The sequence below is a fragment of the Empidonax traillii genome, unplaced genomic scaffold, assembly GCF_003031625.1.
Source record: "Empidonax traillii isolate 1590-97213 ecotype Southwest subspecies unplaced genomic scaffold, ASM303162v1 scaffold153:size895095, whole genome shotgun sequence".
NCBI lineage: Eukaryota > Metazoa > Chordata > Aves > Passeriformes > Tyrannidae > Empidonax > Empidonax traillii.
This window is the reverse complement of record NW_020955346.1, coordinates 558482-571962: the sequence shown is the minus strand read 5'-3', so window position 1 is coordinate 571962 and position 13481 is coordinate 558482. Positions and strand designations below refer to the sequence as shown.

Sequence of the window (13481 nt, the reverse complement as noted above, 5' to 3'; positions counted from 1 at the left end):
TTGACTGTATTTTCAAGAGATTTACCAATTACTCATTTATTAAGTATGGTTTTGGTAAGAAAATATTGATAACAGCAAGTATTTTTTTACTTTTAGGTTAAGTTCCATTTATGCCCTGTTCCAGCTGCACTGAATAAACTTATTCACTGGGTGGAGGATAGAAGGAAGCACTTGATCTAATTGTGTAGATTTTAGGCGTTTTCTTGGATTTTAAAATGAAATTTTCACAGAAGGGACTCAGTATTTGGAAGGAAGGCACATATTTTCCAGTTTTACTTTAATATGTAAATTAAGAAATAAAATTGCAGTAATGTAGAAAATAAATGATAAAACTTTGGACTAAGAGTTCTCTCCGCTTTCAAATATTTGTCTGTGAAAAAATCTCTTCTGTCATCTAGTATTTAATTTTCTTTTTGAAGAAGTGAATATATTCCAGGTTCATAAATCTAATGAGAATTAATTTTTCATGCTTTTTATTCTTTAAAAGATATTATTTATGTACATCAAAAAGTAGAAAATTATAGAAAGTCTGCTGATGTATGAAATACTAGAAGCTTTATTATTATACTATTATTCTTGAAAAAAAAATAGTCACAGTGTTTCTTGGATTTTACTTACCTGCAAGTTGTTCCATGTATTCATATTCTCACAATATTCTTGAATTTGAGCATCAGCTTATCTTTGAAGCTTTCTTGTGCTACATTGACTATCCCTGTAGTTTGCCAGATTGCAGGGCAGGTCATAGTATTACTACACCAGCTGACCTGGCTGCGAGTCAGGCACACACAATCATGATACTGCAACAGCAAGCCTAAGAGAAGCATCTGGACCAGGAATTTAGAAAACAGCAGCAGTGTAATGTTTTCTTTAGAATTCAGTTGCAACATGTGCTTCACCTTACAGAACTGGAGATCTAAAGGAAGCTCTTTGGAGCAGAACCTTTGTTTTTCGTCTTACGTCTGTCTGTGTGTGCAAGTATGTGTGTGTGAACAAGTATGCATCTTTGCACTCCAGTATTCAGCATATGAACCCCATACTGAAGGTGGGTGGATACCAGGAAAGCTGTAGGGTGACTGGTGCAACATGGACAGGCGTGTGCCTGGGATTGTCCCTGCAGCAGCAGGAAGCAGTGGAAGTCCTGGGGCAGTCCTGAAACCCTCCCCAGTCCAAGGGAAGGCAGGTCCCAGTGTGAGCTTGTAAATTATAAGAAATCTGGAAATAACTTCTTTGCTCTCCTTTCTAATGCTAGCTATGCTAATATTATTAGCAGTGTAGGAGTACATGTAGGAAAGAACACACCCTAGAGACTTCTAACTAATTAGGAGTTTGCTGGTTGGCATAAGTAATGAATTATGAGTGAGGTGATACATGAAGTAGTTTGGTTTTTAACCCATGAAGAGTAACATAGCAGTGTCTTAACTGGAAAATAGAGACTGACCTTGATGCAGTTGCATGTTGGATTGGTAATGAAGTCCCAGGGTTGTTCTGATATTGGGCATTTCAATAATACTCCAGTGGGATTAGTCTATAATAATAATAATGCCAAAGCAATGCAGATGAGTAAACATGTAATATATAGTATTATAAGAACAGTAATCATGTGTGATTTAAGAAAGCAAAGATGAAAGCCAGAGAGACAGGGGTATCAAATGGACCTGGTTCAGAGCACTTCCAGGGATAACAGTCTCTTATAAGCAAAACCAGCTTAGGTAGTTTAATTTCTTTCTGATATGATTATGTACAACAAAAGCTACAAAATCCTTCAGACCAACAAACCTAATGAAACTACTGTGCACGCCTAGATGACTTTATCTATCAGCTTGCAATGAGCCTTTCACACTACACCTCCCTTGCAGTGTTGGTGCATCTTTCCTTCCTGCCTACCAAGGAAAAGTGTCTGTTCTGTTGCCAGAGGTATACAGAAATTTGTCAGAATGGTGAGCAAGAAGGAGCATGGTCATCACTTTCCATGTCAGTAGTTGAAGGGAATTGTAAAACTGTTAGCCAGCTTAAAATACTGCATGGGTCATCTGTTCCACATGTCACTTCAGGCAGCAGAGTATTTCCCAGAATTGGATTGAAAACTCAGAACCTATATTAAAGATGAAAGCACATTACAGTATTATGCTATGGCAAAAGATTAGGCATGTGCAGTGTACTGTTGGTGTCCCATATATACATTCTGGCAAAATATTCGTTAAAAAAAATAAAATCTTGGATGGTTCCTGAGAACCAGCTTGCACTATCGGGAGGTACAAAGGAAGGATTCCGTCTGGGAGATAGGGTGAGATGTGAATTTTCCTTTTGACCCTAGATCTCACAATTGAGTAAACCCTGAATAAATATGTGTCACTCACTAGCAAAGCTCGTCAGGTTGCATCATGGGTGCAAATATACAGTAATTTTTGGTTTCAGTAAGTACCGTGTCTAACTCTTGTGATCCTTATGAATGCTTAGAGGTTTTTATAAAACTGAAAGCAACATTTTGGCCTCTCTACAGCTGTGCAACATGTCTACATGTTCAGATGCAGGTAATCACATTTGTTCTTTCTGAACTGTCAAAAAGGCCAGATGTGAGCAAACATTGTGGAAGCTCAGCAGCTTCCAAATGGTACCCAAATGGTGGTTTGGTGTCAGCCAAGTTGAAGAATGCACCAGGTAGCTATGCTGCTGTCTGCTTCTGACAACCCATACTGCTGACTGAATACACTGCAGAATTTTGTCTTAATAGAAGCTTTAGAAGCACAGAAGAATTCTTGCCGAAGAATTCTTGCCCAAGCGCTTAAATCACACTGTATAATAATAAAAATGTGAATAACTGAAGTGGGATCATCATCAGCTAGAATGGAAATGACCACCTGGAAAGGAGTAGGAACATTACATGGGATGATTCTACATTGGAAAAAGATTCAGTAGTTAACCCTATTAAAAGTACTACCAAGGATTACAGAACTGTCCACCAGGACTGGAGGCTCTTCTGAATGCTTTCCTCTGTCTGCCAGCATTTCCTTAAATACAGAGGTAACGGTGGTAGGTTTGGCAATTCTTGTTCTGAGCAGTCGTTCTTCATATAGAAGTGAAAATGTATTAAGTCATCTTGTCGGTCATGTGGGGAGATCTTGGAAGAACCTTGCTGGTGTTTGTATAGTGCTACTTCTAGATCTTACTGAAGAACATTGGAATATATACAAGAAACTTGCCTGGTTTTTGGGTGACTTTTAATCTTTAAATCTTATGCTGGCACACCAAGCTTCTAGTGCAGTGCAGACATACTGTTTACTTACAGGGCATATATGATGTGTACAACTGACCAGTTCACCTGAAAGCTGCGTACTGATACTGAAAAGGACCAGAAAGATAGATGATTCTTCCAGAATTTTAATGGATCTTTAGGATTTCATGCATTTTTCCAGAATACCTGGGCAGCTGGTGGTTTTAATAGGTATCTTCTGACTGAAAACAGTGGACATTAGGTATGATTGCCTCGTGGCTTTCCAAACTGTTGCAGTCCTGCTGGAGCTGTGCATAGGTAGATTATCTTGTCCATCCATCTCCAATAAAGGCATCTCTTTTTGAAAGTTTGAGGCTTTTTATTGCAGGTGACCTGCATTTGTTAATGTCTGTGGGATTAACTTAGCATTTTCCAATTATGCTAAATGGAGAAACTGCGGAAGAGGATGTCTCAGACAGCATGTGGGGGAAATTTTATATATACTTACGACTATGAAAGCTCTTCACTGACTTTATACCTGTTCTGCAGAGATTGCAGAGAGTTATAGTGGAGCTATATTTGTGTAAGAATAAGGAATAAAACTGTTAAGATCTGATGTATCTCTGTCTGGATTCTTGCTATGTTCAATCGTTTTTATTAACGCTGACACCTACTAGTGGCCTCAAAGTGAGTCTGAATCTAAAATTATTGTTTTGTTATATTGTTGCATCTTTCACCCTTCTGTTTATTCAGTTGAAGTACTTTATAAAACACAGGTCAGAGGGAGAGAGCAGAAAATGAGAAAAGATAGCTTGCTTGAAATGCGAAACAAGTACCTTAGTTATAAGTGTTGCCAGACTTTGCATTTATTGGCTCTGTATAGTACGCTAGGATATTGGTGTAGTTTTTAATACCCTTTAACAGAACATATGTCTCAAGATTTGTATCTGTATTCAGAGGTTTGCGCACAGTACTTGCGAATTGTAACATAAAGAATCTCCAGATGTACATGATATTTCTTATTAACACAGAATTATTTTCTAGGGAAGTAGATGACATATTAGAAAGGCAACATCTGTGCTATTACTTAAATCTTAATAATGTCAATAATTTTTTTTTTCAACAGAGGAATTCAAGGGCTCAACAATAGTTGAATTAATGAAAAAAGAAGGCACCACCCTAGGGCTTACAGTATCGGGTGGTATTGACAAGGATGGGAAACCAAGAGTATCTAACCTTCGTCAAGGAGGAATCGCTGCTAGGTAACCACATCTCAAGCCACAAAATACTTTATAAGATGTGATTGCTTCAGAAATATGTACCACATCAGAAAGGTCACTAAAAAATATGTGACTGGATGCATCTGTAATGGCAGCCCATCACACTGGAGAACCTCATAGGGAAATGGCAACAGCTGGTCCTCCTCTTTGCTCAAGGCTACTTTGATAAAAACTGGAAATACTGATGAGATATTTGAAAGTCATCACAAGACTAATGAGATTTATTCTAAATTATATGTGTTTTATTTCTCTATTTTTTTGTCCTTGAACAAAAATTTGAGAGAAGTAGCATAACATGCTGCAGAGAAAAAATAAAATGGAAAAACTAAGGGTAGTTCTATCTTAATTTTTTTTTAACTGTTCATCAGCTGGTTTTAAGATTACAATTCATAGCTACCTTGGTTACTAGTACAGTAGAAAGAAAAAAGCTGTCCTTCGTGAGTGAGACAAGTCAAAATATAAAGGTTGAGCTAAATCATTCCAAGTAATCAAGCAGAACATATGCTTTGGGACTGTGGCCTATATCCTGTAGCTGTAATGCTAACTGCAAAGGCAACCACTGCTTTGGGCATTTCCCAATGAGAGAGAGAAAGACAGGGACATGAAGAAGATGAGTTCCAGATCCTGTGTCCAAACCAGTCCAATCATCCAACTCCTTCATTGTATAGCTGGTTTTGTACTTCACGAATTAATAATGCAACAATGTTCTTCTTTTAGTATTTAACAAGATAGGTTAGATTATGATCTTAAAATGCCACTTCGTGTTAGAAAGTTCAACTTATTCAAATCTAGATTAATGGAAGAAATATTTCTTACCACCACTAAACAGTAATTTGAAGGATTTAGTTTGGTCCAGCAGATCTGTCTTTAACAAAAGGAATATCTACTTTTTTCTAGGAGTGACCAGCTGGATGTAGGGGACTACATCAAATCCGTGAATGGAATCAACCTGACCAAATTTCGCCACGATGAGATCATCAGCCTACTCAAGAATGTTGGTGAAAGGGTTGTGTTAGAAGTGGAGTATGAGCTGCCTCCAGTCTGTAAGTAATCGCAGAGCAAACTGAAACCTATGCAGAATAGCAGATGTTGTTGGCAGTGAGATGGCCATGGCTGATGACAGTCATTTTGGTGATGATTGGGTTTTTATGTTCTATTTTTATTTTTTTCTGTGGCTTATCACAGAATGTTGAAGCAGTAGAAAAGAATTGGCAGTATAGGGAGATTCTTTCAGAGGTTTTAAAAACATAAATCCCACAAATGACAGAGCAGAGTTGTCAATCTCCACTATTTTATCTTTTTTGTTTGCTTGTTTGCAATTTTGAATACTGGAAATCAGTTTGGGTAGATTCTGTGGCAAGAAAATCCTACTTGTTACAGTAAGATCCTCTGACACGAGACTAGTGAATATCTGCTAGTTCTGCCTCTGCCTTTTCCTTGTGTCTCTTCACTTGCAGCACCCTTCCTCTCTCCCAGATAAACAACATCCTTTGGGATGTCACTTTCAGGCACAATTTCATTTCTAGAGCAGAAGACCCAGAGGGGTAGGCCATGAGGATACATAAACTTGCAAGAATTGTGTGACTGAAACAAGAACTTTTCGTTGAGCAGGATTTTCTTCAAGATATAAATTTATGGTGGCACCGAAGTCACAGAATGCTACTGAATATTTTCCTTGCCTCTCCTTTGCTCTTTCTTATGTGTTTATGTCTATAACAGGGAGTCTATAGGAGAAAATCAGTGGGAATCGAACCTATCAGGAATGAAGTGAAAGTTAGAGAAACAGAGAGTTGGAAACCTGGGACCTAAAGTGAAGGACTGAGTGTCAGGTGGCTTCCTGGCACCAAGGGGCTGCACCAGTCTCAGCTTAAAAGAGTGTGTGCTCCTTCATGCTGCTCACTAAAGGGGAGCAGATGTGGTTTGCTGGTGTTTGGACAGAAAAATCTGGAGCCAACTAGGAAGCTCATGCCTCCTTAAATAAAGAGTTTCCTTGTAGTGGAAGCCAAAAAATCTATCACTCTCTTTGGTGCTCAGAAGAGGATGAACTCCACCACCTTTTCTAGCAGCTGGAGGGTTACTCTAATTACATATTTGGTGATTTTTAGGACCTCCTGACAACCATCTTGATATGTTTTGAATGTTCTCTATTTAGTGTTTGCTTGTGGTAACAGAACTTCATGTTTTAAAACACAGAATCTGAGTTAACGAAGTTAGCTGAGTTCTGAGTTACTTTGCTGCAGATGTATTTGTTTTACCAGCATTATTTGGTTTGCATTTATTCAAGTGGGCTTTCTTTTGTTTCATCCTCTTTCAGCATATGTGCTACTCTTGTCCACTGAAACAGGATTTTGACACGCTAAATTATAGTAGAAATTATAACTTTTTTTAAAGTCCTTGGAATTTCCAATATCTTCATACAAGCGTAGATAATGGAGATAATTAGCAATCCAGTTGTTTCCATTAACTTCTAGTGAACAAGCTGGACAGAATGCTTTTGTTACACACAGATGGATTCTGCTAAGTCATGTGGTGAAGTCCTGGCACCTCTTTCCTGGCCCACATATGTAATGAAATCCTACTGTTGTTCTCATGGTTGCTCCCTCAGAGAAAGGACTATCATGGTTTCAGAGTGGGGAAATGTCAGTCGTTTAATAATGATGGATTAAATTTGGCTTAGCATTGGTAATCTCCCTCTCCCTAGTGCTTCTTTCCACGTCTGGAAATGATTGCAGCAGGAGCGTCCAGCTGCTATTTTCAGCATGAGCCACCTCAGTGTTTACCACAGGAGTGCCTGTCTCACACCTGCCTTTTGCTGTTGGTAAGGGTTAAGGACTTCTTTCCCGCACCAGGCTGAGGCTGGGGTGGAAGGACAGGCACCTGAGTGGCTGTTGCCCAAGTGGAAGGATGCTGCATGCAGCCATTCCTTGCTGCTGAACTGTAGGTTTTTATCTGACCCCAGTGGAGGTTACAGGCCACAGCAAACAGAGGAAGAAGCGTGGGTTCGTCTTGAGCTACACACAAAGCCACTTTCTGTTGATAGGAATGAAGGCAAGAGTTGTCTACTCCTCCCCGTAATTCAGTCCTTTTCAATCAGTAGTGTTTCTAGTTGAAAAGGAAACAACCACATGGACTCAGTAATGCAGTCCTGATCTTCAAGCTGGAGCAGGAGTTACTGCAGCACAGAGTATTGCTCTGAAGGACCATCTTTCACCTCTGTCTTAAGGAAATGAAATTTATGTGATTTCACTGGGTGGTTCTCCTGGTTCCCTGCAGTAACTTTTTTACTAGGATTGAAAAACTCTAAAAAAAGTACATTACAGCACATTTCCTGGAAATAGACACTTGAGCAAGGCCCTGAGCTGGAGAGTCCTCAGAGAGACAGGCATACAGTGCTGGGGGGCACCACTCTTCTTGGTACCTTTCATGGTTGGCAGCACATGCAGGGTAGCCCGTGGTGTCCGTTTTCCTCTCAGGGTATCCTGACTGGGAAACTCTGGTTATTGCAGGCAAAACCATTAAATAATGTTTCATTGGTTCTGCTGCTCACAGAACATGTATTTTATAGAGATGGGTTGGTTTGGTGTTTTTTTTTAACTTTGTGTGTTGTGCTGTTTGCAGTATTTGGCTGGGAAGGTGGGAAGTGTGAGTGTGTGTGATTTTGCCCAGTGTCCTTCTCCCTTTGGAAAAGAGAGTTCTTAGACCCTGCCAATTTTTTTTCCTGTAAAAGCTAGTACTAAACTGTCTGCTGGTCTCATAACAGCAGTGGTTTCAAATTTTGCAAAGTGGATTATCACACCCAAACGCATTGGTCTGTGCATTAGGCTTCTCACCCCCCAATCCAACTGTGCACCACTCCTCTAGGGCTTACAGAGAAAACACTGAGTAGACTAGAAGACAAAGAATTCTTTCACTCTCTCACCAATGATGAGGGAGCATGCTACATTTTGAAAAAGAAAAAATCCTTATTATACAAAATACATTTTACATCTTTATTTAGTAATCTGGGATAAGAAATATTAGAGATGCACCCCCAAGATGTCGATTCTTTCCTTTACGCAATAAAATTAAATGTTAACAAGCTCAATAGGTAGCTCTAAGAATTTCATTTGCCCTTTTTTTCTCACTATGTATTTCCATGTTTTCTAGCACTCTTCTGTAACTACAAAAAAAGCAAAATTATGCCATAATTTAAACAGTAAGACTCAAATTCCTCACCTATTACATGCATCTGTGTCTCTTTTTCCAAACCATTGGCACTTGGAAGATGTCTGGTCCTAAATTCTCTCAAAAAGAGAATGAGATGTGTTTAATTACAGGTCTTCAGTCTGACTGTTTTGTAATTCAACCTTTCGAATTTAATGACCCAATATCTATCTTAAATTGTAAAAGATGTAAGTCTGTGTGTATAATTAGAAAAATAATAATAATTAAGTTTTGGATTCTTTTTGTTTTATTTGTTTTTCTTTTAGCTGTACAAGGATCCAGTCTCATCTTTAGAACTGTGGAAGTTACTTTACATAAAGAGGGGAACACTTTTGGATTTGTAATAAGAGGTGAGTTATTGTTGAGTTTGAACCCTTTGTATTATCTAAATAAGCAAAAAAGTGATAATTTTTTATGATACCCAGAAATATGTCAGGATTTATGGCTTACAGTTTATGTTAAAGTCAAAGTATTACTTTTTCCATACCTTCATGTACTGCTTTTATGAACTGCTCTAATTTTTGTTTATGGTAGAACCTTAATTAATAACCTGTGTGAAGAAAACATGATCAACTTCATTTCACAGAAGACCAGGTTCTGCTACATACCTTCTGCTACCTGAAATCAGCAGAAAGGTCATACTTCTTAGAAAATATTTACGTATAGTATTTGTATAAATTAGGCAGGGAATCTGATTAATCATGATGATAGTCTGAATTGTACAACTAAAATATTATCACTGGCTTAAGAGAACAGAAGAAAATATGCAGCTGATAAATAATGTACCGCAACGACACATTGTAGGTTTCTTCAGGGAAAACCTTTTTTTATTTAATACATAAATTCCCTAGAGGCCACTCATTCTGAGTATACATAAAATAAAGGTGGTTTTTTCCTCTGTGCTGCAAACACTGCAGAACAGTAAGTGTTCACACTGAGATCGGATTTACAGAGTAAAGATTCTAAGAAAAAAATACACATTTGTTAAGAATCACTCCATAGAAATGTTTTTTAAAGATTCATCTATACATAGAGTAAGTTGTTTTTATTTAAATTTAAATTCAGGGGAGGGTCATGTTAATAGTTTGGCCGTTTTTTGATCTTTTTACCCATCTGTAAAGGTTCACACTGAAAGATTTAGGCTTGCCTTTTGGAAATGAGTTTTCATAAAAACCTTAAAATGAAGGTGTACTTTCTCTCACTTTTTCCTTTCTAGGTGGAGCACATGATGACAGAAATAAATCTCGTCCTGTTGTAATAACATGCGTTAGACCTGGAGGGCCTGCTGACAGGTACAATTCATCTTTCTCTGGAGTACGTGTGAAAGAGAAATGGAGAAAGGTGAATTATTTGGGACAGAAGTTAAGATTTGGAGTGAAATAGATGTATTCAAACTCAGTCTTTTGAAATTCATTGTTTAGCCTTTAATTGTTGTAATAATAATAATAATAACAACAACAAAAACAGTGATGGGCAACCACAGAGGCCCAGCGTGCCATGGTGTGTATGAACTTTAATTTAGAATCCTGCACATCGGACTTTCCCATTAAATGCTTTCAAAAATTAACCCAAAATAATTAGAACAAATGCCTGCAGTCGTTCAGAGCACATTTTTTTGCATCCTTCAGACAAATGGTGTAGCTCTTAATTATGCTTTTTATACTCTAACACCACCATCTTTTTCTCTTGTAATTCAGAATAATACTGTCTTGCGTTTGAGTGTTGTTACATTATTCTGTTAAGATGTTTGTACATATCTGCACGTGAGTTCACCTGGACAACTTCTGCATACAGATTTATGTTTTGGCCATCTTTGTATGTAATACCATTTTATATTTATATTACTTTATTTCTGTGTACAAACTATGTTTTCAAAAATGGCACTTGTGTCCTTAAAACACAGAAGAAACTCAAAGGACAGTTTCTGTAAAGCAGACTGATGTTCTGTAGCCTATGTTGACGTTTTTGACATTGGAAATATTAATTGAGAAAAAAATGTTTCAAGAGAGCATTTCTTTTGTTCCGTCACCTTCTTCTCTCCATCATCACCCTTGTTTCCTTGTTTTTCTCCATGATTCTTAAGTTGACAATGTTAGTGCTTCATTTTCTATTGTAATTCTGAATAGGTTATGAGATATGCCTGGGAGCCAGTGTAATAATTTAGAGCTAAATTATTTTTGGGTAGGTAGAAAAGAAAAATGGAATTATCCAAGTAAGAGATATTTTAAAAGAAAATGAATGGACATTCATGTTTTGCAATCTGTTTTTGCACTCTTGTGTTTGCACCTCATGTTTGTTTTTAAGAAAATATTGGAGGAAGAGGTGTTTGTGTATGTATGAAAAAAGAGTTGTGTGGACAAGGCAGAAAGCAAACATATGTTGGAGCAGAAGCTATACTTAGTTGCAATTTAATGTGACTTGATTATTTCACTATGTGGTAAGCTGTTTTCCAGTCTCTGACTTTCCAATTAAAGTAATTTCCTTTCCACTGTGCCCTCTGAACATTCTCACTGTCAAAGTAAATGTTAACTGTTAAGGCACGAGGGATGGATGTCAGGGAGGGCTCTAGAGAATTGCTTTGCATAAAAATGATATTATCTCCAAATCAATTTTTCTTATATTAACAAAGATCATTCCTTTAATGTCCCTTCAGAGAGGGCACAATCAAACCTGGGGACAGGCTGCTGAGTGTCGATGGGATCCGACTGTTGGGAACAACACATGCTGAAGCCATGAGTATTCTCAAACAGTGTGGGCAGGAGGCGACTCTGCTGGTTGAATATGATGTCTCAGTAATGGGTAAGTTGAGAAGTGGGGCTTTGGTTCTGGGAGCCGTCTGTGATGTTTTGCTGCCTGTTCTTGATGAGCTGTTTTAGAAGCGATTGTGACCTGTTATGCTCCTCGTAGCACTGCTATTCTCTTCTGCATCGTGTCATTAATCTCGGGTTCATAAGGAGGTGAGCGGTATTTCACTGTAATTTAGCATTCTGACATTTTGTGGTTTGTAGAGTGAAACCATAGTGTGGATTCTAGCAAAGTAACTTTTCCAGTGACTAGTTTATTATAAAGGTTAATGAAGTGTAAGCGTTTCTATGTCACATGAAAGAGGGGGGATATACTTGCTCTAACAAGAATTCTTTTGCCTTTTGCCAGTGCTGCTAGATGGCCGAGACATAATTAAAAAGTCATAAGACTGCCACATAGGAAAGAACGGGAAAGAGAAAATTTGTTAAGAAATGCAGAGGTGGCAAACCATGGCTTGAAAAATGAACTTACACTTATACAAACTTTTATTGAACTCACTGAAAATATGGAAAATTTCTCTGGAAAGTCAGGTAGAAAAGATGATTTTTGACAAGATATTTGGGATTGAGTTGTTTCCACTTGTTTTAGAAGTTGTCGTATCCCCTCTGTTTTTTCAAGATACAGAAAATTCATGGCAGCAAGAAATAAAAATACTCACCAGTCAGACTAAAATATTTCTTCTCTATTTCAGGATCTTTCTCTTTTTTCCTCTTCAGCTCCACATCAGGTTTCTAGCCTAGCAGTAAAGCAGCTTCCTAGGGATTTGTGAAATAGCACTGTCAAACTTCAAAGCCTTGGAAAAGATTAATACTGAAAAGAATAATGTCAGGTATTTGTTTATTCTGAAACAGCCCTCTATGCTTCTCTGAGACACAGATTGATTTTTTTTATTACAATATACATCTCTGTTTACTTAACTGCCAAGAATTGAATTGGCAGGTTTGTCTGGGGTCTGGCAGACCTAATGGACAGTCGTGCAAGTCCAGAAAGGTGGAGACAGCTCAGACGAGCTCTAGTTCCTGATAAGAACTAGAATTTAGGTGTTTTCATTTTTTTGTTCTTTTTCTTTGGAAAATGATGGATGACCAAACCCTATCTATCATCAGAGTTAAAACAAGATTCTTTTTATACTACTTTTTCTGAAAGTGAGATCTCACTGAAAAGTGAACCCCTGGCTTTAGACAAAGTTCCCAATGAACTTTCATTTCAGAGAAAACTCCAATCCCCATTCTCTTGTATACCCAAGGGAGGGAGTCAGCCTCCATTTCACCGAGGATCTTTTAGAAATCTTTGTAGCTTTTTGTGAGAAGACCACGTGATGAAAAGCTTTGTTGTGGTCTAAATTTCAGCTTGTTCAAGGCAGAAACCTGTTTTCAGTGTTATCTGGGTAGTGCATGAGGATACAGAACTTAGTTTGAAATTTCAGATTTATAAGCGTAAAGGCAACATCTACCGTTTGGTTTCTCCCTGTCATGTTCTCTCTGAATAAACTCTCTTGTGTTCTCAGCAACAAATCTGGATTTATCATGCCTGCCTTCCTGGCAATGAATGTGTTATCCTACGGAAATTTAAGGTGGTAGAAGAATATGAGACTTGCAGAGTCAGAAGAAAGGAAGGAAAAGGGAATCATACACTGGGAAATGTATGAGATTGTGGTCCCATATATCCTGCAAGAAGAAATAAGGAGGGATCCAGTAGACTGGCATTGTGATTTTTTTGGATTTTACCTAGTCCTAGTAGGTTTTGATTTTTTTTCCAGTTTGCCTATCCTGCATAGTTTCTGGCAGCAGTGTGAACAAAAAAAATTGTTGGAAAGCTCTCTTCACTTTTTGCATTTACATTATGACCAGGAAAACTTTGCTGTTTTGAATCTTCGCTTAGTTCTGCTCAAGAGCGGTGAAGTCAGTTGAGAGTAATATGAAAGGGAGAAAGGACATGACTCATGAGGAGAAATTTAAGAATTGCGGAAATGTTACTAGGTT

The 13481-nt window shown here is 37.9% G+C and overlaps 1 protein-coding gene across 11 annotated transcripts in view; it reads left to right on the top strand.

Moving 5' to 3' along the window:
• Positions 1 to 13481, top strand: part of GRIP1 (glutamate receptor interacting protein 1) — a 323422-nt gene that overhangs the window by 235277 nt on the left and 74664 nt on the right. For all 11 annotated transcript variants that reach the window (XM_027884704.1, XM_027884706.1, XM_027884712.1 and 8 more), the window contains exons 3-7: positions 4338 to 4473; positions 5389 to 5534; positions 8961 to 9044; positions 9911 to 9986; positions 11348 to 11493. In XM_027884704.1, the coding sequence (XP_027740505.1) occupies positions 4338 to 4473; positions 5389 to 5534; positions 8961 to 9044; positions 9911 to 9986; positions 11348 to 11493 (588 nt within the window). The remainder of the gene's footprint in view (positions 1 to 4337; positions 4474 to 5388; positions 5535 to 8960; positions 9045 to 9910; positions 9987 to 11347; positions 11494 to 13481) is intronic.